General features: G+C 43.7%; 1 protein-coding gene and 1 long non-coding RNA gene across 5 annotated transcripts in view; one reads left to right on the top strand and one right to left on the bottom strand.

The window, feature by feature from the left end:
• LOC104363435 (core histone macro-H2A.2) overlaps window positions 1–11,135 on the bottom strand; it is a 28,134-nt gene extending 16,999 nt beyond the window's left edge. The window contains exons 1-3 of one of the 4 annotated variants that reach the window (XM_042788340.1): window positions 11,023–11,093; window positions 8,717–8,798; window positions 4,027–4,258 (exon numbers count right to left, since the gene is read on the bottom strand). In XM_042788340.1, coding sequence (XP_042644274.1) covers window positions 4,027–4,198 — 172 coding nt within the window. In that variant the 5' untranslated portion in view covers window positions 4,199–4,258; window positions 8,717–8,798; window positions 11,023–11,093. Of the gene's footprint in view, window positions 1–4,026; window positions 4,259–8,716; window positions 8,799–10,872; window positions 10,922–11,009 lie in introns of those variants that run through there. The other 3 variants (XM_032994567.2, XM_032994569.2, XM_032994568.2) reach the window with 3 other exon arrangements.
• Window positions 10,667–21,916, top strand: LOC116961988. Its single transcript, XR_004407300.2, has 3 exons — window positions 10,667–10,786; window positions 13,331–13,429; window positions 20,631–21,916. It is a non-coding gene; the product is annotated as an uncharacterized LOC116961988 (long non-coding RNA).
• The last annotated feature ends 543 nt before the right edge of the window (window positions 21,917–22,459 follow it).

Here is a 22,459-nt window from a genome sequence, read left to right as displayed (position 1 = left end):
TCGCTCACAGGGGAATCGCTGGTCCACGCTAGGCCCTGGATGAATGCAATCACACAGCTCTGGCCCTGTTTGACCCTTCCAGCCTCATCCACCTTGCCCCTATCCCAGCCATGACTTGCTTTCCCAGCTCCACAGCCCATTGTCCTTTCCTTGGCAATCCACACCTAAGACTTCTATCTCAGTTGCCTTTCCTGGACAGTCTCCGTTTCTCCCATCTTCTCAGCTGTAGTAATACTCAGGCTCAATCTAACTTTCTAGGTTTGTCATTACCAGCACTCCCTCCATCCAATCCTTGGCCTATGCCCTAATTTTCCAACTTATTCTCCAACTTCCTGGCAGGATTTCTGGACACCCCTTGCCATTTATTTGCCCACTGGTCATCAGTTCAGCTCTCCCCACTAGCCAGATCCATTCCCACCTCTGCCTCTACCACCAATATTATTCTCCCATAACCATCGTCTCCCCAGAATGTTACGGTCTGTTCCCAGTCTCCTACTCTGACCAATGTGGAACCTCTTCCCAGACTCCCAGTCTGCTTATCCAGTTAATTCCAACCTCAAGGACAGTAAGTAGGATGAGACTCTCCTTCAGCTCCTATTCATGTACTCCCTGCCTTCAGTCCCAGACCTCTTGCCACCCACCCCTGTGCACCTTCTGCCTTCAAATCAGAAAGCTTCCTCCCCTGCGCTGCCCAGTACTGCCGAGACCACCAAAAGCCTGCTCCCTGCTCTCAGTGCTGTGTCGAGGAGCAGCTGGGGACAGCAGTGACAGGGAAAATCCTTCTGAGCACCTGTAACCATGGGCTGAAGCATGCTCATCCACTGCGTGGAGTGGCCCACGTGTAGTCCTGTCACAGGTCAGAGCTGAGAGGTTGAGGCACACTCCATCGCTCTGGGGAGATGATGCACAGGCAGTCTGGGCAGCACTGGGAGCTAAGAGAGGCTGGAGCATGCTCACTGAGGACTAAGTCTTCAGAGATTTTAGCTATTAAAATCAAACAAGTCTCTGCTGAGCATGAGTAACCTGTGATTTTACAGAGTTACACCTCAGACAAACAGAGCAGGTTTGTCTGATGGCAGAGACCACCCTTCCCCTTCAGTAAAGCATCAAGTCTCTGCTCAAACTCAGAGCAGCACCCAGGCATTTCACAGAAAAACATGGTTCAACTTGCTTCTGTGAAACAGTTTAAGAACCAGACTCCCTTACTCTCACCCTTCCAGATTTAGCCTGAAGCAGCTCCCCTGTAATGCAGGCTTTCAGCCTGAGTAGCCACCATTTCATAGCTGCAAGTCCATTGGAAAAAAAATGGAATTTGTAATAGGAAGTTCAAGAAACATTAAGAAATGTTACTTGTTTGATATATAATACCCACTTTGACCACAGCCATGGAAAACCATTTTGTTTCTAAAGGCTTCCCAAAACCAAAGACTATTCACACATGTATTGGGAATAACTAAATCAGCAGGGTTAGACGTTGCAACACTGGTTTTTAATTGACCTGTCCACCTTTGTAATCTTTTCAAACAAAACTCTGGAGGGAGCACAGAAATTTTCATTTGGAAAGACCACTATAAACAAGCAATAGGTGTTTGCTCAGAAACATTACTCCATTCTATTATAATATATAAAAGGTTGGGGCGAGAGGTGGTTTTCTCTCTGCTGAACCAAGCAGCTTAAAATAACATTCTCTTACAATTTGTGTGGGCCCCCAGCCTACACACCTAGCGATTTTCTTGCCTGGTTGACTACACGTTCTTTTTTCCTAAAACAAAGTATAGGCCCATACATAATCTGCTGTTATTAATGATTTAAATTAAACTGCACTTACTAGCCAGACGCAGAGCCAAGATATACACTGTTCTAGTTCAGATGACAGGTAAACAGTGCTGCACTGTATGATACAAAAAGATGACCATAATTCAGTCTGCACTACTGAAGTGCTGCACATACCAGAAGTGCTGTTGACAATTTACTACTACACTTTGTAGTAATTGCCACAGCTCAGAACAAGCATCTCCAAATGTTTATCCTAGAAACTCCTTTGAATGCAATGGATCCCTGTGGAGTGGGAAAAGAAAAAAAAAGTATTCCTCCCCACAATGAAGGTCAGAGTCATATGAGCATGTTATTCAGTTATAAAGGTTAGTGCAATTTCCAAACCCCCTGTACTATGGTTTTCATCTTGCAATAACCAGACACCCAGAAGTCTGTAGATGACTTCTAAGCAATTCACAGTTGATCACAAAATAAAGCAAACACATCTTGCTATAGAGAAATTTGTATTTATGACATTCCTGAACCACTCGAACCTCCACTAGAAAACACACAGGGGCCTACCAACAAAAACAAAGTTGAAAATCACTGTGGTTGAGCAGGGGACCTACAAGAGCTACGAATCCTGTCTCCATCTTTCCCCTTAACTCCCTGCAGCCTCTGAGGCATCCCTGCTGAGCAGCACTCCACACCGCAGACAGCTAAACCGGCTCCGAAAGTCATGGACATCCCCAGTGCTGCACAACTGCACCAGCTCCACTGAGCAAGAGTTTTCTGCAGGTACAAGACTTAATTTTTAATGTATGAAACTGGATTGTGCAAATATAAGTATACATATGTTCTTAATGAAGTGAAAGATCTTCTTCAAAAATCACTTTGAAAACTGATCTCTCTCTACGATTAAATTATCTTAATATAAATATGTTTCTTCTTACACAGTAAAAAAGAAATAAATAATCAAACAAGTGGGAGAGATGCTCACTATCTTGGATTTTGATTCTGCTTTTCAGTGTTGTTTTGTTTTATTTTAAAACCAGTTCCTTTTCTGGACTTATCTTGTGTCGGAGCTGGGGGTAAACACAAACGCAAACTTAAATATTTTGTTTACGTGTCTCCCACATAAGCAGTACTTTGTCACTCAAACTCTAGAAGCAGCCTCAGAAAAAAAAAATTGATTCTCATCCTGCAATTAACATAAACGCTGAAGTTTCTGTAACATGCTATTAGGCATCATCAAAAACATAATTTTAGTAGTGAAATTATCATTATTTCAGATTTCCTCCACACCTTTGAAAGAAAATAGTGCTTTTATTGTCTGGCAGTGAGAACAGGCTTTCACGTGTAAAAGACAGCAATGTTTACATAAAGGCTGGCATGCTGTTATATGGACAACCACGTTCCACGCAAGCTTCATCCATGCCACTTTGGCAATAAACTATGTTCCTGAAACACAACCCACTCAACTAATTCCATCCAGGTTTGTGACTCCTCACAGATTCTCTAATGCACCTCAGTCTTGATCTGTAACACCTAAGTAACCTGAACCAGAATCCTCTCTGCACCAGGCATTGTAGCAGTTTGCTAAGGTGCTATTTCCCACAATTAAATAAGAAACTAAGCAGATATGACCACAGAACAGTCTGAAATATTACAATACATCACAGTATATTGTATCACCATGACATCTGTCCCTTCCTCTGAAGTCAATTTCAGAAAGGAAGGGAAAAAAAAATTCAGGAAAAATTTAAACCCTAAAACAGTTTCTTTATACACTTAGGCAAGCCAAAAGGCATTTTAAAATACAAATGAACAATCTCTATATTTCATAACACTTTGACACTGTTCTGCAAGGAGAAATGCAACCAGTGAAACAGCTTAGAAAGCACAACAGATGTACAAGTGGGTTTGCTTTTTTTCTCCTGTTATTCACATCCAGGTGCATCAAAAACCTAACTCATATCGGCTTAGCCTTGGACAGAAACTACCTAGATGTGACTCCTCACTCTGCAAAGCAATAAAAAAAATAATCCTTCCAGCTAGCAAACAAGCATGGTGCTTCTGAAAGAGAAAATTTCCATCCTCAGCCTCTTCAAGAAGCAAATTCATCTCCTTAGCACTGTAAGCAAATTTCAACAAACCCTGCGCTTGCAGAGCCTGATTTTTAGAAGTGCTGAACACGTTCGTATCCCATCCCATGGATATCCCTGGCTTCTGTGTGAGCCCAGCACTTCCAGGATCAGGTTCTTGGTTTACCTGCTAGGTACTCTATGACGGCTGCCATGTAAACTGGTGCTCCAACACCTATCCGGTACTTGTATGTTCCTTTCTTTAAGTAGCGCATCATTCTCCCCACGGGGAAAATAACGCCTGCCCTGCTTGAGCGTGACAGTTTGGACATTTTTTTCTTCCCACTTCGGCCCGACATCTTGCAGCTCTGTGCTTTTCAATTTGCTGGTGATTCTTAACCCTGTGCTCCAATCCAAAACTGCAAGAGAAAAGAAACAGGATTGGTGTTCAGCATGTGAGAAACACCTTTATACACTATTCTGTTCTTTATACACTATTCTGTCCAAACCCATTCTCAATACCTGTTAAAGTTGAAGCATTGTTCATTAAAAGTTGGATAACCAGAATATTTGTTATAATTTTTCTTTTGACTACTGCGCTGCCAGTGCAGCAGCATCGCAGAAAAAGTGGTTTGGAGAATATAAGAAAAACCATTACAAAAATCAAATGCACATTAGATGAATCTTTTTTTAAAAAAAACAAACAAACAAAACAAAACACAACACAAAAAACCCAGCCAAACAAACAAATCACATCAAGGCAGACATCCGCAGCATGGAAGATTTCCATGCTGATTAAGTTTAGCAAGTTATAGAGAGCTGAGAAGCATAATGGACAGCATTAAACAAGGTGAAAACCAGATACTGGTGCCACCTGTAAGTAGAGGAAGTCTTACTGCTCGCACAGAGGATAAAACCTACCTACAAACACACTGCTTCGTCCCAGGTCTTTTATATGGGGAATTTCACATGCATGGCTGAAGAGGAGAAGCAGGCAAGCAGCTATGCCTCAAGCACCTCCCCTCACACTGCTCTGGCCTCAGGCACTGAGCCCCAGGGGTCACCTCACTGCTTTCATAATTCTCCCCAGATCATCTTCATGTCAGCTCCCAGGAGCCCCCAAAGTCTTCCTCCACAGAGCTAAGAAGAGGTCTTTAATCTCTCATCTTAAAAGGACTGGCTACCAGATTTTTCTGTCCATTAGCTCCCTGAAGCTGTGTTTTTTTCCCTGCATTAAAAGCCAATCTAGTCTATACATAGGAACAAAGAAAACAAATCTCATTTTCTCCTTGTTTTTCTGGCAACTGAGAGATTGCAGGTAAATGGATGACCAACCCTGGAATCAGCCACTCCAAAGTGTGTGCATGGTCGTAGTTACACCCCCAGTTCTCACCCTCTGTCAAATAACAGGGAAGTTTTAACTCTGTTTACAAAAATTGTTTTTAACTCCATTTTGATAACTGCCCTGGTGGCCTAATTATGATCCTGGTTACTCCTCTGAAGTAAACAAAGAGCATGTCTGCCACAGATGGTACTTCTATCACTTAATTCCCAGCATTCATTCACCTCAATGAAACAAAAGGAGGGAAAACATTACGATGACTTCAGGTGATACTGTTAAATTTTATCACAATCTGCATTCTAAATAGCCTTCAAAAAAAAAAAAATGTTTGACACCATTGCAAGCCCTTGGGATCAATCAATATTCATCCCAGGAGGGCACAGAAATCTGTGTTCCATTCTTATCCTGCTTATTACAAACCAAGTGCATGTACAGAGAGGGTCACCCATCCCATACGAAGTCAGACATTCACATAAACTAGCTCATCTGTAACAGCCAAACTCAAGGGTCAGTTTCTATGATAACCTAACTTGAACACTGCTTTCACTTACGAAATCAAGGAAATAAAATCTCCACAGAGTCTGCAGGGATCTATAAAACCCTGCCATGTCTTTGTCTATTACCCAGATATTTTTTTTCTTTCTGTGTGCAATGTATTATGTAGGCACAATAACAAAACTTGGGAAAGATTAAACCAGTAAACCTATCAGACACGGACACCTCATAATCTATTGTTGCTCATCATCTCACTCCAAGTTCCCTGCAAACTGCCAGCCTGGAATCACGAGTGGTGGTAAAACAGCTCATAAACTGCCGCTTGCAAGCACCGATTAAAGGCAATGGGCCACGTCAAACAGATACAAGCGGGGAAAAAAATTCCTAAGCGATGCATTAATTGCATTAATGCAGGAGCAACCAGTTGTGCAGGACAGGGAACAATTGCTAGGAAACAGCTCGGCTGATTAGGACCAGCAGGTTACAGTGGGGGGGTGGGGTGGAAAGAGCTGTTGTGGAAAGGCAAACCTCGCACTGAAGCATTTAAGCAAGAGGGCAGGCAGCACTGAGCTACGGCCAACCGCAGATACTGCGCCTCAGGCAGGCAGAGCAAGGAGAATCCAGAGGACGGTGGTGAGACCGATCAGACATCTGACACAAACTAAAAGTGAAGGTGAAAAGAAGCGGAGAGACATGATAGTAGTCTTCAGAGACGTACAGGGCTGCTTCGAAGGGGTCGGGAGTAAGTGTTCCCTATAAAAGTGACAGGAGGGCAAGACTCTTACAAAAGCTGCGTAACAGGGAGGGGAGCAGAGCCCTGGACACGGTCAGACGGGGAGGTGGCAGAATCATCCTGCCAGCACAACTTTAAAATGGTTAGAGAATATATGTCAGAAATGGCACAGGCAGCGCTGGATCTGCCTGGGGACAGGAGGCCAGATGAGGTGATCTCCTGAGGTCCCTTCCTCCAGCCCTCTTGCTCAACAAAATTTGCAATTTGTGACAAACCCTTTCTAAACTTCCAATTCCATATTATGCTACTGATTAATCTTTATAAAGTGTCCTTTTCAGTTCGTGATAACTGACATTCAAATTAATGAATAAACATAGGCTGAGAATTAGGTTTCTAGCCATAGGAGCGAACTTCTGGAACAGCCTTCTCTTATGAGTAATATGAGCAACAATAACTCATTTTAAGGTGGAACTTAATAAATGTACGCACTAGGCTACGATCTGATTCCTGCAATACCGGTAGGACAGTTTCATCCTGTGCTGAAATCCCTACAGGGAGCACTGTTGAAAGAGTACACTACAAACAACGATGTATCAAAATCATATTAAGCTAACCCCTCATATATTTGCTCTTATAGCACCAAATCCCAATTGCGTGTAAAGCAATGGGAAAAAAGAGAAAAAAAAAAAAAAAAAAAAAGAAGCAAACATCATGAGATTACATCCACAGAAAATACTATGGTGGCACTTGATCTCTGTAATAGAAAATCAAACCATATTTGTATAACTAAGCACACTGCTCTGGGGCATGCTGTTGCATTATATAAATTTCTGTTTAACTAATCACTTCTGGTTCATTCTTCTGTTGCCTCATTGAACTTTCCATTCCTGTCTATCCCTTTATTTTTCCCTTCTCTCTCACCACAAGTCTCAGCCACTTTTTCCCCTGCTGCCAAGGCAACCTTTGGAATCCCAAAATATTTTTCCAAATACGCTGCAGGTAACAGATCAGGTATGTTTGCGGAATTTTGTAAGAGCCTAAATACAAAAGAGGTTTCAAAACTCTGCTAACACTGTCTCTCTCTTCTTTGCAGCTTACATGGACCAGAGTATGCTGGGGAGTGACACACATAACAGCATGTTCTTGTCTCGTCTCCTGCGGGAGGCGATTTTTGGTAGGAAAAGCAAGCTATGGCATAGTCACATCTACTAGAAAACAATTCCTGTGAACTTGGATGAATAAACACAGTACGAGGGGGTTGCCAACTATCTACCCTCGGAGGGTGGACACTAAGGGAATGGTTCACAGGCTCAGGTGACTGACTGCCAGCCCTTGGGATCTGGAAGCTCTCTTCCACGGAAGAGCTACGCCCAGGGTTTGGGCGCTGAGGACTCACGCCTCCCCCAGGCAGGGGTTTGTTTTACCTTGGGGGTGGCACATCAGCTCAGCCCTGACGCAGTTACATGACGCTCTCGCCTGAGCTGCTCCAGAGCTGCAACAGCTGAAGAGCTACAAGTTGAGCACTGCTGTCCTAATTGTTCTTTTCGGGTGCTACAGCTAAGAGACAAGGGCTTACCACTTGAAAAGCACTTGAGTCTACCCACATTAGTGCCCTCACTGCCAGCTGACTCACCGTCTCCACATTTGCCCTTATAAACTCCAGTCTGCATTAAAAAATACAGCCATGCCATTTATGCGAAGTCCATCCTTGCTGAGTTAAGACAAACTGCATCTATATCTGGCTACAACGACATCATGAGGCTTGGGCAATTTAAAGCAATTAATTTTTCCAGTCCCTTAATTGGTCACGGCACACTCCTACTCTGCCATGACTCCAACATCCTTGTGTTGCTATGGGGGATTTAGTAGCTACCAGATCTCTGGAGCTCTTTACAATATGATGAAAATAGGGTAGACTTTTGCAAGCTGGGCCTTCCTCTGTGAATTGAATCTTCTTCACAGCCCAAACCAACCAGCAGTATTTTCCTTCTGCCTGCTGGAAAAAAGAACTCTAGCTCCTTGCCACTCTCAGAAGGGAGGACACTACAGACACTACCACCCCGTTTTCTTGGTTATCTGCAGAGAGTGATGACTGCTGTACAAGGAACTGGAACAACAGACCACCCTGGGACATTCCTCTCACCATTGGGCAATCTGCATCCCACACCACATCCCAACAGACAAAGTTTTATCAAAGCAACCTTAAAAATACTTTCCAGTCCTTCCTACACGGACGCTCAGAACAAAATCTCATAATCACCTTTAGGCAGTAAGGAAACATATAAATTTTTAAAAAGTAAGAACAACCTGCTGACATAGGCTGCCTTCAAGTGTGCCTGAACTTGAAAAGTTGATCTGGAAACAATTTCAGAGAATAACATGTCAAGATCTGGAAAGAACGCATGGATGCACATTAGAAAGTTCAGTGCAGCACAAAATGCCTAAGACACATCAAATCTAAATTTTTCTGTAAGAAAAATCACAGAAAGCAGTAAAAGGTTAGCACAATGTAGTACCAAAACCATTGCAACACTGATGGAGAAAAGTAAATTCTGGCTGTTCCTCTTCCCATCACGTAACATACACAAGATTGAGGCAAGCTAACAGCTACACCAAATACGAAACACACAGTAGCAACTGGTTATCAGTAAATATTTGAGCAATGATTAGGCAAATTCTTGGCCATATTACAGTAGCTGTCATTACAGTTTACAATTCTGGACTTTACAGGTGGCTGCATTGTCATCTGGCAGACTAAAATTTAGCACAGTGTGCCAAATGCTCTCCCTTGTACAACTGGAGGTTCAGAAGCGGACGCTACACCGGGAGCTACACCAGAAGCTCCCAGAGGCTAAAATGCTCAGGCACAGCTGGAGGCTGACTTCAGTGTCCCGGCTCACAGACCTAACACCCGAGTCTCTGCAAGAACTGCTTCTACCGAATTTATTCACCAAAGGCACACTGGACACCATTTCCAGATGGTTCACGTGTGCTTGGCATCTAGGAGTCTTGACTTCCAAATATTGAGAAAACTCGAACTCCACAGTCAAAGACTGAAACCAAGGACACGCCTTGCTATCAACACGCCTACACTTTCCTCATCTCCAGCTTGAGATCTATTTGGACATTTAGGAGCTGACAAGCAACCCAAAGACATTATATTGAGAGGTCAACTTAGACTGCGCATTCACAGGCAAATGCCACTTGGTGAAAATAACTCAGGAGGCCTAAAGCAAAAGCTTGTTACCTGGGTAAATCTGTAAGGCACAAGGACTGTGCAAACACAGAGCTATTCAGGGTGCAAGCAGTACATCCCCTGCCCTCAGCCTACTCCAAACTGAACGACACAGAGCACGTCCGTGCTGAAAGAAGCTTCACGGGCACACCGAGGCCAGAAAAACCCGGGGGTCCTCACAGAGACGCCCGTGGCTCGCAAGCCGAGGGGCTGGGCCTCGGTGTTGACTCCACCGGAGTCTTCTTTTGACCTTGCTGAGGGCTGCCAGGTTCTCGTGAGGCAGCCCGGTGAACCAAAGGGCCCCTGGAAACCACCCCCGGCCCCGGCGCTGACACCGCCGAACGCGGCCATTACCGGCAGCTCCCGCCCCGCGCACGCCACCCCGTTGCCTGGACAAGTCCGCCCCGCCCCCTCCCTCCCCTCAGAGCACCGTCGCGCACGCCCATTGGCCGCCCGCGGAGCCGGGAAGGCGGTCCTTAGGGGCGGCGGGCAGTTGATTGGCCAGCGCCGCCAACACCCGCGCGGGGTGGGCCCACCACAGCCCGGGCTAGGAAGGGAGCGCGCTGATTGGCCCGCAGCCGGTGAGCGACAGGAAAGGGGCTGGGGCGGGTGGGGTGCCGCTGCCGTTCCGTTGCCGGCCGCGCATGCGCTTTGAGGCGCGGCGAGGGGGGGAGTGGCCGTTGGCTTTCCCGCGCAAACGCTTCCCCCCCCCCCCCCCCCCCCCCAATTTCCCCCCCCCCCCTCCTCTCTTTCTCCCCTCCGCGGGCTCGCTCCCGCTAACTGCGAGGGTCGGCCGCGAAGAAGCGCGTCCCCGGAACGGGAGGCGCTGCGGCTTCTCCCGGCTGAGGGGCGAAAGTGGGGGGGGGGGGGGGTGTGGGGGGGAAAGGCAGCGAGCGAGAGCCGCAGGCGCGCGGGGATCCGCGAGCAGGCCTCACGCGTCCCCCCCCCCCCCCCCCCCCCGCGCGCCCCAACCGCCGTCCGCGGCGATTGCTCCCCACAGCCTCACACCGCCCTGCGTGCCCCCCACATCACACATTGCCCATTTTTCCCCTCACGGCCCCGGCCGGTGTCCGTCCCCCGACCCCCCCCCCGACCCCCGGGGCGGCTGCGGAGAAAGGCGGCAGCAGCGGCGGGAGTAGGAGGTGGGTCGGGCGGCCGGGAGAGGGAAGGAGAGAGGGAGCGGGCCTCGCCGCGGCCCCGGAGCCCCCCGCGCCGCCGCTCCCCTCACCTGCCGGCGCCCGCCGCCGCCTCCTTCTTCTCTTCCCTTCCTCTTTTTTTTTTCCTTTTTTCTCCCCTTCTTTTCCTCCTCTCCTTGCCCCCCCCCCCCTCCCCTCCTCCCCCCCTTTCCCTTTTTGCCTCCCCCACCTCCCGCCCGCACCCTTGCTCCGCCTCAGCCGCCGGCTCTCTTCCCGTATTGTATGTTTCAATGGCGATGGCGGCGGCTCCTCTTGAGGGGGGTGGAAGGGGTTTCCTCCTGCTCCGCATACCGCCTCTAGGAGGAGTCACTGCAGCCCGGGCCTGCAACAACCCCCCTATCGCTGCCGCCCTCCCAGACATCGCGCCGCTCCTCCTTGCCCGGGCCCCAGGGCTGCTGCTGCCGCCTTCTCCCAGGCACCCCCTCCCCGCCTCTTCCATCGCTCCCCACCCCACGCACGCTCAGGAGAGAAAGGGCTCCCCTGACCCCCCGGTCCCCGGGAGCTGCCGGGCTGGCATTCGTCGGGAGCATAAAGGAAGAAAGCCCGGCTTCCCATCCTTTCCCTGGTCAGGGGATGAAGGAGTTCGGAGCCGCAAAGGTTTCAAGGGAGTCCCAGCTTGGGCTCGAGGATAGCTTTTGAGGTGTCCTCCGCCCACCCTGCCCGGGTTTTGTTAGGAAGGGAGCCGCCCATCCCTAGATCCCTTAGGCAAGGTGACCCCGCACGTTTTGGTACGCTGCGTCTAATCCAAATATTCCAGCATCCCCAAACTGGTTTAAAACGGCCGTAACAAAGAGTACCGGCAGCTCTTTGTGTCTTGTTGCGTTGGAGCGTTTAAGGCGTTCACAAGCTTTTCAACTCAGCCACGAGGGCTGCAAACTTAACTCGCTTTCTAAATGAAAGCTGAGTGTTTTCTTTCCCCCACAGTTGCATGGATTCAAGAGCTTGAGATCTAAGATGCGCGATAAGCGATTGTATTACAAGTCTCGCAGTGTGTCTGCTGGCAGCGCCAAATACGTGATCGCAGACTGATGCAAACAGAAGAGTACAGGGCTACACCTCTTAAACCGATATCGGGGATATTTTTACGTGAAATTGGGTTTATATCATCATTCCTGTACGGACATCTTGCATCATTAGTCTGATTTAATCTGAAAGATATTTGGGGGCTATTGTAATGCACTAGGAGATACAGTATTAACCCAGACCACTCCAACTCCCGTGCAATGTTACTTCAGGAGGGTGGCTGGAAACAACAGAACAGAGTGATAAAGAAGCATTCGTGCTTTCAGCTTTCACTTTGTCACTGTATAAAGATTCATTGTAGTGTTTTTGGCTTTGCCAAAGTAAACTTTTGTGTCTGTATAGACTTGCATTTGGTATGGAAAAAAAGTGATTAAGTATTCCTTCAGGTTACAGTAATCATGGACCACACCATCTCCCAATGAAAGTGGGCGTGAGTTGAGAACCTAGGGTTTTCTCGTCTGCTCGGTGACCCTGGGTAAAGTATTTCAGTAACAAGGGCTATATTTTCAGTGTCATCAAAATGGAAATAAAGATACATTTCCTCTTTAAGCAAGCCATTCAATGAGTAAGAGATCTAAGGCATTTCTGTGGATTAATTCTTCAGAGTCTATTCCCTTTCCCATTTCTTCTTGAAAGCAAGGTCAAAATTCTTTGAAACCATGGAAGAAAAACTCATGTGTATGAATTTGAATTATTTTACACATAAAGGGAAATCTTACATGGATCTTCCCTGTTGAGACTTTGAACTTGGCAAACGAAAAAGATATTTGTAGAACTGTAAGTGTATTGAACCATATTGGGAGGGTAGGAGGAATACAAAGAAAATTTTCAAGTACTAAGCATGAAAATGAAAGACAATGTAAAACCCATGTGAAAAAGGAAGAAGAGCATTTACATTTTTCTGTTTCCATATACAAATAATTACATCCACTAATCCTAGCAATCATGCATGTGGTACATAGCTTTGTAATTAAAAATAATTTGAGATGACACAAAATAAGCATCACAAATTTTTGAAAACATTCCCAGTTTGTTACAGATAAACATCAAATAGTTGCTGTGTGATAACAACACAAATGTGTAGGAGGTCTTTAAAGAAAAAAAAAAATGTCTTCTATGTGAGACAAACTTTCAACCTTAGGACAACTCATTCTGTTTACAAAAACATTTTTCTGTTTATAAACAATATTGTCCTTACATTCAGGCATATTTTCAGCTTTAATTTTGTGGTTTTCACATCCACCACATTGGTATGTGCCATTCAGATGGATCAGGTGAAATAAACTAATGTAAGGGTGGGGCTCCTCTTCACAATTGCCTTTCATAGATATAACATGATTTTCAAATGTCACAGCCTTAGAAGGGGCTTACCCCATCCAGTGCATGTGGGGCTGCGGCCTCCCAGTACAGCTTTTGTGTTCCCTGAAATAAGAATCTAATTTCCTCAATTTCTTCTTTATCACCCAGACCAACTTGCTACCAGTTTTCACATCGTCAGTAAGAACAGTACATCCCAGGAGTGGTGACGTCCCTGAGCAAGTCACTATGCTACTGGCTATAGAGCAGGTACGAGAGAAGGGATCTCCTATTTTGCAGCTGGTTTTTGCTACTGCTTACATTATTTCTGTGGGGATTGCAGCCTGGGAAGAGTTTCTGTGTTCAGGAAGCAGCACCAGCATGGAGAAAAGCTGGATGCTTGGCTACCCTTGCACCAGCTAAGGAATGGCCAGCAACTCACAAACCACAGCGCAGCCTCCCCGCAGCGGGAGACTGAAGGAAGCAGGAGTGCTGGAGAAGTGTGAGAGAGGAGGTGGTCAAAGACCTGCACAGTGTACCACTTTTTTTAATTTTATTTTTTTTAAAAGTCGGTCATAGATGTCTGAATTTTAACACCATTTTTCCTGCCTTTGTGGTTTTTAATTGTCCCACTATAAGGTAAATTTCACCTCTGTTTATTTCTCCAGCTTTATCCTCAACCTAAACGTTAACAGCATTATATGTAAGTTTTTGTTGCTTCAGGTATTTCTGGAAGATTCTGAGTTGCTTTGCGACACAAGAATAAAAAAAAATTGAGTAGAACAGATCAGAGCAAGGCAACATTTGAATTGAGATTTACCACGCATGAATTGTTCTGTACTTTTGGAACTGCCTGCTTTTTCAGAGCAGCTAAGTTACAAGGGGTTCTCTCTCCTGCTCTGAGCGCAGTGGTGAACACTAAGGTTGCAATGGAAAAGTGATAAAGCAGTCTGTTACCTGAACCATGTGGTGAGTAATTGGCAGGGTAGATATCTTCACAAATTTTGTGATGCAGAAGATGACTGAAAGTCCAGCATTTTTGGTCACAGTAGCTTTATGTTCTGGCCGTGTAGATCTAGTTGCTCAGGGAAGAATTACTACTAACTAGCATTCTTCAATACAAAAATTTGCAGTGCTGGATTGAAAGAGAGCTTTCCCCAATCAGCAGGAGTGGAGTCTGCCCTCACTAGGTTTTGCAAAGCCCATCTGCCAGTTGACTTCCAAGTGCAAATACAATCTGTTACTTTGTCAAAATAAACAACATATCTATTGATGGAGCATTTATAGACTGCTGACTGCCTAACTCTCCAGCTATTGGAAAAACAGCCTGTTTATGGCACTCTCACTTTTGGACAGAAGCTGTTATATCTCAAACATTGTAATGAATATTTCATAGCTTCAGAATCAAGAAATACAGCTTTACTCTTGCTTAGGCTGGCAGGCGTCCAGGGTCATCCTGGCAGTACAGTAATGTCAAGTACTCTGAAAGCTCTGTCTTATGGGCATGTATAACCCAGGAACTTCATCAAATCAGCGTAAGCGTTGTCATGCCATTAGGATAACCTAATACAGTCAAAGCTGGTGTGCGTATATACTGTGGCAGTAGGTAAAAGATGTAGTAACTGAGTTCTACATATAATCTATATTTCAGTGGTGACTTTTTTCCCTCCCTCTTTGAGACATTTTTTAATCCCTCCTCCACCCTCCATACCCCTTATGGGGTTATTATGCTCGTAGGTTGTGTACAATGAGCTTTTTTTCTTAAAGAAACCAAAAAGTTAAATCCCAACTTTTTGGAAAACTCTCTTATAGTAGTATTTTTATAAATTAGATCATCCCGTGTACTTCAGAATTAAACATTTTTGTGCGTGTTAGGTTCTGACACGGTATTTAAGGTAGACTGATGGGTAGGAGGTCTTCAGAAGTCACAGATTAGCTAACACGTAAGCAAGAAGGAGAGAGGTCTTTCCTGCCCAAACACCAACTGATTCTAAAGGTAAAATGTTGCTTATCAGCTTAAAAAGAATTAAAAAAAATACAAGTGTTTTCATCCTTGTTATTTAAAAATGAGTGTTTTAATTCCTATTACTTAAACACATCAGTGCAGACAGCAGAGACCATTGTCTTGGCACAGTTATTTCTTGGTCATAGAAGTAAAAATACTAATTTAATACAAATATTTGAATACTCATGTTTATTCACAATAATCACAAGGGTTTTTGTCAAATTGAGATTTACAAATATATCTTTCAGAATTACAGAAAAAAAAAAGAATAAGGGAACCAAACCCAGACAATAACATTGTGTTCTGTTGAGGTATACACTGTAGGATTCCTCTCCCACAGCTCAGAAACAACAGCCAAAAATCGGTAAGGTCTAGGGAAAATTGTGGTGATCACATGTATGGAATGGCTTCTCTGAAGAATTAGAAAGGTTAAGACTTCTAGGTAAGACAAGTGAGGGGCGATATGGGAAAGGGCACAGCTGATTCTCTTGGCTTGTTGTTCTATGTCTCCAAAGGAATGCAATTTTGATATTAACTAGTAAAAAAATCTATTTCAGTTTCTGAGTTTGAGGAAAGCTGGATGGATAAAGGGATAAATTTGAGGGACACATTTGGTTACAGAGTAACATGATAACCAGGCACTGCCCATCTAAGAGTCAGAAAAGTTCCCATCTCTGTAACACCTGTGAATTTCCTGAAGCAAACTATTTGCAACAAAATGTTTGTGCTTTTACTGTAGCACAGGGTTTTAGTGCAGGAAGTGACACATCCCAGCAGGTGTCTGGGGACTTCTGATGCAATTATGTTTTGGCTTTGGCATTTGTAGAACTAAATTTCTTTGTTGGAGGGGCAAATATGTAGCACTGTGTTGTTGCACCATTTAATCATCAAGTTGTTCATCCACAGATGACTCCAGATCAGTACTGCAGGATACTGTCTTACCCAACTGGCATCTCACAGATGAAACTAGATCATATTTGTCACTTCTCACGATGCTGCAAAGGGATTTTTTGTAGTTATGTCTGATCGTTTTTTTCCTGTGCTGGCTAGGGATGTTTGTCCCTTTGCATTTACTCTCTGGTATAGTTTGGAGCTGTGTTGCACATTTCCCTTCTCCCCTGGTGACATTTACAAGCATGTTGTCTTCCTGGATGGGACAATTAAGCTCCGAGTTCTTTTCAGAGAAACATCACAGGACAGGACAGGGTTGCTTGTTTGTCTGCTTTCATAATTGTTTCTCAGTTTGATATAAACCAGTCAATTTACATCATTAAAATATCTGGGTTTTTTTCTGCTAACTACAGAGCCCTCAGGGAAAAAAAAAAAAAAATCTCTAACTGTGACCCCTAAATAAATCAAGATGCTTTGAACTAAACCCCACCTTTGGGTCTCATGTTTGCTGAGCTAATACTCAGCATATCTCCAAAACATACATTTATTGCACAAGTGCAAAATTTTACAGCTCTCCCAAGGTATAATGATATACATTCAGGAGCCATCATTTTTATGAAGCAAAAGTGACCTTAAAGCCTTGAGGAATGACAGAAATTGTGTTTCAAACACATGCTCCTTTCTAAGTTGGAGCAACCAAACATGTTCGTTTGTCTATATAACTTAATGCATCAGTCACTGTTAAACATCCAGATCCTTGAGGATTTTGCCTCGTGATCCAAGGCTAATTATATCAATACCTAGAGGAGGTCAGGAGCAAGCACACACTTTTGCTGTCTGACAAAGCAAGAGCTAAGGTTTCTACAGCAAATCACTTTAATTTCAAAGACTCACCCCTGTGTCAGTGCACGTGTGCCCTTTGGGCTAACACAGAAACAAGCCCAGGTGTGCAGGAGAGGAGGAGTAAATTGCGGTCTCTACGAGCAGGGAGGGAGAGATGGATGTCCCTAGCACTGTCAGTTTCTCCCCTTTGGCTGCAAAAGGAGCCAAGGGAAACTTGCTCCGATGTAGATGTCTACTTTTCAGATAGCTAAAGTTAGATGAGAGGAATGTATCACTGTGGGGTGTAGTACAATCATCGTAACAGCTGTTGCGGCATTCAAAGCCAAAGGCACCTTCCCCCTTATAAGCACGCCTTGCCAAAACCAAGTGAACAGGACAGATTCAGCTAGCCCCAAACCATTTGCCAAAGGCTCAGTCATTTGATTTGTTTCCCCCTCGCGGCATTAGCAGGGATTCTTAGATAGGGTCCCTTAGCAAATAGCTGCCGACTCTTGGACTTTGAGATAGATGTACGCCTTGTTATTGATTCTCTGAATTTTGAGAAAAACAAGACAGTACACAAAGCTGATGATCATTTCCGCACGGGCATAACTAGAGAGTCAGTCTCTACTCTCCTCTGGTCTTGGCTCTGTCCCCTCTGTTTGTGCTCGCTCTCTCAGTTCCACAATTCGCGTCGCTTTGTGTTTTATGGTCAATTAATTCACGTCTGAAGAGCAAGCTCCAATAAGGCTATTCATGCAGTGGGAGGGTTCAGGCTGTCTTTCTCCCATGCAGATTCCCCAGTGTCCAGTAATATAACACAGCTGATGTTGCTGCCTTTCCCTTAGCACAGGCATTAAGTAGGACTCTGTCCTCTATCCAGCTGTCTATTTTCATAGAGCTGGTGAGAACAGTATTTTTGAGACTTCTGTCCCTCTGCCAAACCAGCTGAAAAGTGCCACCTAGTTCCTAGTTACTGGGTCTGACTGGCAAACAGCAGATGGCGTCATTGCCTTAGGATATTAACCTAAAAACCATCGCCAAATGGAAAGACAACACCTAAGTGGATTTATGGTTTATTATTTGCATGAGCTGTCAGTTACAAAAGACAGAAACTATTCATAAAACAGATGTTTTTATAAAAGGTAGAAGAAAGTATGTACATCATATGTAACAAATGCAGATTGTACCGGAATATGCATGGCACACAAATTAAAATAGAAACCTCACTAAAACATTGACACAAAGGAGTAAAGCTTCAACACAAGGCATGGGGAATTCATCAGATTCCTCTGGGAAAACAGTGGGATGACACTTTAAATGTGGTTGGCCCAAGATATTTTTCCTTACCTCTTGCCTGGTTTTTGAGCCCTCCTTCGGTTTTCCAAAAGTCCATTCCCCAAACTAACTTCCTCCTGGAATCTCTCATCTTTGTTCTCATGATCATGTAGCTAAGGTATTTAAAATAGCAACATACAGCTCCTGCGTAGCAGTTTTCATCATAATATAAAACAGCACCTCCAATTAAGATAAGCACTATTTTCTTTATCTGATAAATGGCTATTTGGTGATTAAACATATAAAATTTCCATCTTTTACAAGAAGGAAGAAATGATTTAAAGACACTATAATTAAGCAGCAGCTTACTTTTACAAAACTGAACTTTATTTATTACAAAGCTGTGATTCAGTGAGTCATCAAGTGTATCCCTGGTTTCAAGGACAGGTATGGTTTCACTGAAATCACTGATTAGTTAATGGACACAGGAAATAGGTAACTGAAGCACAGTTTTTGTTCTGACAAACTTTTATAAGCTATTTTTCATTCATACGGATGGAAATAATTTAACTGAATCCCTTTCCTCGTACATGTTAAGTGTTTAAACCTTTAGTGTCTTTTCAATTTTTATCACACCAAGAAAAGACTTGCTTAAAAACTTAATAGTGGAAAAAAATATTTATAAAGAAAAACAAAGTAACTATAATATTTCAATCCTGTAATGATCAGTAACTCCTTATGGCACAGCTATCTCTGCTTTTCTAAAATACTGCTAGAAATAGTTGAAATGGCATTCAGAATTTCCAAGATTAGAAGACAAAGCAAATTGTTATCATACTACCAAGGAAAAAGTGGAAAAGAAAAAGCAAATGCTCATTTTGGCTGAAGAAGGTCCTACTGAGGTTGAAAAGATTGTGGGGAAAAAACAGCCCTTTGTTCTCTTCATTCTAGCAATTATTTAGTGTGGAATTTTCTTAAAGGCCAAAAAATTCCAAGTAACTATACTACGTCAAAAGGAGTTGAAATAATGTCTCAGAATTAGCACAATGACAGTAATAATTACTGGTAACACAAAAGTATATTACAGCACTTACATTAATGAATGTCAAATAACATCAGCTATTTAATATACAGGCTGAAAAGTTCAATATAAAAAAGAAGTGTAAAAAGTGTATTCAGAGATAAATGTCTCAATCAATCAGTGTTTATGAGAGACACACAGAAACAATGCCCTGCCAGGATCTACTCATAACTCAACACTTTACTACAGGTATATTAAATATTGTACATTCTATGCCACCAAAGGAAAAAAAAAATAAAAAAAAAAAAAAGTAAAATCTCTCTTGTAAAATTCAAGGAAACCAGATATGTAACAACAACAGATTGCTTCAGAAATCATTCTCCTGCAGGGATTAGGTCATCAATGTTTGACTCATGTTGGCTGATGAGCAGATCTTTGACGGAAAGCGTCCCAGTATCAACGAATTTGGTGTCCAGATTATATAAAGATGAAAAACTGGGGCAGTGCCAATGACACAAGCATTCCAGGTGTGGGGAAAGTACATCAGGGAGTGGGTTTTCTGTTGCTCCGAGGATTCCGAGTGCTACGGGGGTATCTACTTGACAGCACACATCTTGCTCGGTTGAGCGAACTCGCCCGGACAGGGACACTCTCCCAGCCACCCAGCCTGGGCACCGACAGCAATGTCCCCACGGCACAGCACAAACCACCGTGTCAGCTCAGAGCAGGCAAAAATTAAGCCTCCTGAAACAAGATAGTTCCTTGGCAGCACCCGTTTTGTTCTTCAGACCTACTCTTCTCGCAGTGCACTGATTGTAGGTATGGCCTGTAACTCAGGCACTGCGAGCTGCACCACTGAAGAGCCTGTGACATCTGCAGGCTCCCCCCATAAATCAGAAACTCCCTCCCATTACTGTGCTGTTCAGCATCTGGAGTCAATTTTCCATCATTAAAAACTATGGGAATGTTGTGGAGTCAGGCCATTCCACTCTGCATCAAAGATGCTCTTAGTCCTCCTTTTGTTGGGGTGGGAGGGAAACACGACAATGACAATGTTCTGCCCCAGTTTACCCCATCTTGAAATTTAAAATGGCAAGGGACAAGAAGGAATAATAGAGTAATCCTGTTTGGTTAGAGAAGTGGAAAGAATGACGGGGGCTAAGTGCGTGCTGCAGCTGAGAACCAGCCTAGGTGAGGGCATGGGGGGGGCCTCTGCTGGGATGCCTTGTTTGCCGCTTCTGCTCCACCTCCCTCCTTGGTGCTCGCGCGGGTACCTCTGCCTTCCCTGCCGCTGCCGGGCCACGTGCACTTCTGAGATAGCACACTTCCTTTGGAAGGCTCCTCGCAAGGGTCAGTCTGCTAGGTCTGTGGCACTGCCAGTGGTGTACACATCAGGGGAAAAGCAAATCTTAGTCTTTTTCTTTTTTTTTTTTTTTTTTTTTTTTTTCCCTTAGAAGGGAAGATTTACTGAAGCAATATTTTGAAATGTTACTGTGAGAAAACAATGGAATTATCACAAAATGGAATTTCACACTCCCAGCAACCCCCCACCAGAGAATGGACTGACAAACAGCGTGCAATGGAAAGCAAGAATACAAGTTCTGCTCTACAAGTTTCACAACCAGTCCTCTCATACCTACCATGAATACATCTAACCTACTAAACTTTGTGACAGCAGTTCAACAAAGTCATGTTTTGCAGCAAAAATAAAAAAAAAAGTTTAGCAGATTTTTCTTTTAAAAAAAGTCTGCAATATTCTGACTAATTCTGAGTGGGATTTTTTTTTTTTAAAAAAGAAAAAATGTATTAAATAACTTCAACAAGCAAACAAAATCATAAGCTACAAAGATAAACTGGTCTTGCTGCCTAGCATTTTAACCAGTAGAAGCTTTACAGTCAACTCCCAAAACTATCAACAAACATCTACAATCTTAATTCATGTTTTTGATCTGATGAAAACATCATGGCAAATGTTTGACAGTGAAGAAGTATGAGAAGGGAGGAAGTATAGCAGGAGGGATATGTAATAAAAGCGAACAGAAAAATGATCAAAATGTGACCAACAGATTTTCTGAAAATGCAGAAAAGAAAGTAACCATCCTGTCTGGGACAAAGACATCTGGAAGCAATAGGGACAAAAACAGGGGAAGGGGAAAAAAAACAAAAAAGTGTAAAAGAAGGGGAGACTCTCATCCAGCAAAACATTTGCACATATCTCAGTGCAAATCAAAGTCTAAAGATAAACCTGAACTTGAGTGCATTGCTGGATTTAGAGGAGGGGAAAACAATAGCAAGAGATAACAATGCTTTAGTAAGTAACTACCAACAGCTTGCTGTTTTCAAGAAAACATGTTTCTTTTAACTGCCATTTCAGAGCCTTCTAGCTAAGCCTGAGCTTTTGGGCTGTAGAATGCTACTGAAGAGGACACAGCAACTCTTGCCAGACTAATTGCTTTACAACAGACCACCTAAGATCAGAAGAGACCATTTTCAGTCAACTGGTCCCTAACATAGCCCTTGTGAATTTTGTAAATGTAAATGAAGAGTTTCGGAGAGACCATTTTGTCTGGGAGAGGTCACTGGTACCTGGTCCCTAGGCGTGGCCTGTGTGGGTTTATTTATCCCCACTAAAAACTGGTTTGCCTATGGAAAGCACCATTTTACGACTGAACTTAGGGAGAAAAACCACAATAGGAATGTCCTTAGGACATTTGGGGTGAGGAACTTTTATAAACTTATTCTAAAAGCCCAGTAAAAATATATCTAAAAGAAAACACAAGAAAACAGAAAAGAGCAAACGAATCGCCCCCTCCCCCCCCAATCATTAATAAAAAGAAACATCATCAAACTATATATATAATAGTTTTCATTAAAAAAGAAGAAAAAAAGCACACCTACCGCCTGCAGTTCTGGTCAGGTTGTCCCCTCCTCCCCCCCCCCAAAAAGTAAAAATAGAAAATACAAATAAAATAAATTAATCCTTTCATCAGCCTGGCTCCCAGCTGAAACCATTTCTTCCCCTACTACTCTATTGACTGAATAAATCTGTTAGAAATCTTAAGAAAAAAACCTGCAATTCTTCAGATGAAACTGAAAGAACTTTTTCCCCTGCTTTTTGTAATCCTGGAATTATTTTAACGGTCGACTTTCCCTGCACTGGTGAGGGGAGAGGGGTGCTGGGTACAGACCTTATCAGAAGGTCAAGATTATTTCAGCTGAGTTGGCAAATGGTGTTTGAGTGAAGGTTATTGCCTTTCTGGGACTTGGTCTGATTTAAGAAGAC

The sequence above is a fragment of the Tyto alba genome, unplaced genomic scaffold (assembly GCF_018691265.1).
Source record: "Tyto alba isolate M040663 unplaced genomic scaffold, T.alba_DEE_v4.0 Super-Scaffold_1, whole genome shotgun sequence".
Classification (NCBI taxonomy): domain Eukaryota; kingdom Metazoa; phylum Chordata; class Aves; order Strigiformes; family Tytonidae; genus Tyto; species Tyto alba.
This window is presented reverse-complemented; position numbering and strand designations above follow the sequence as displayed.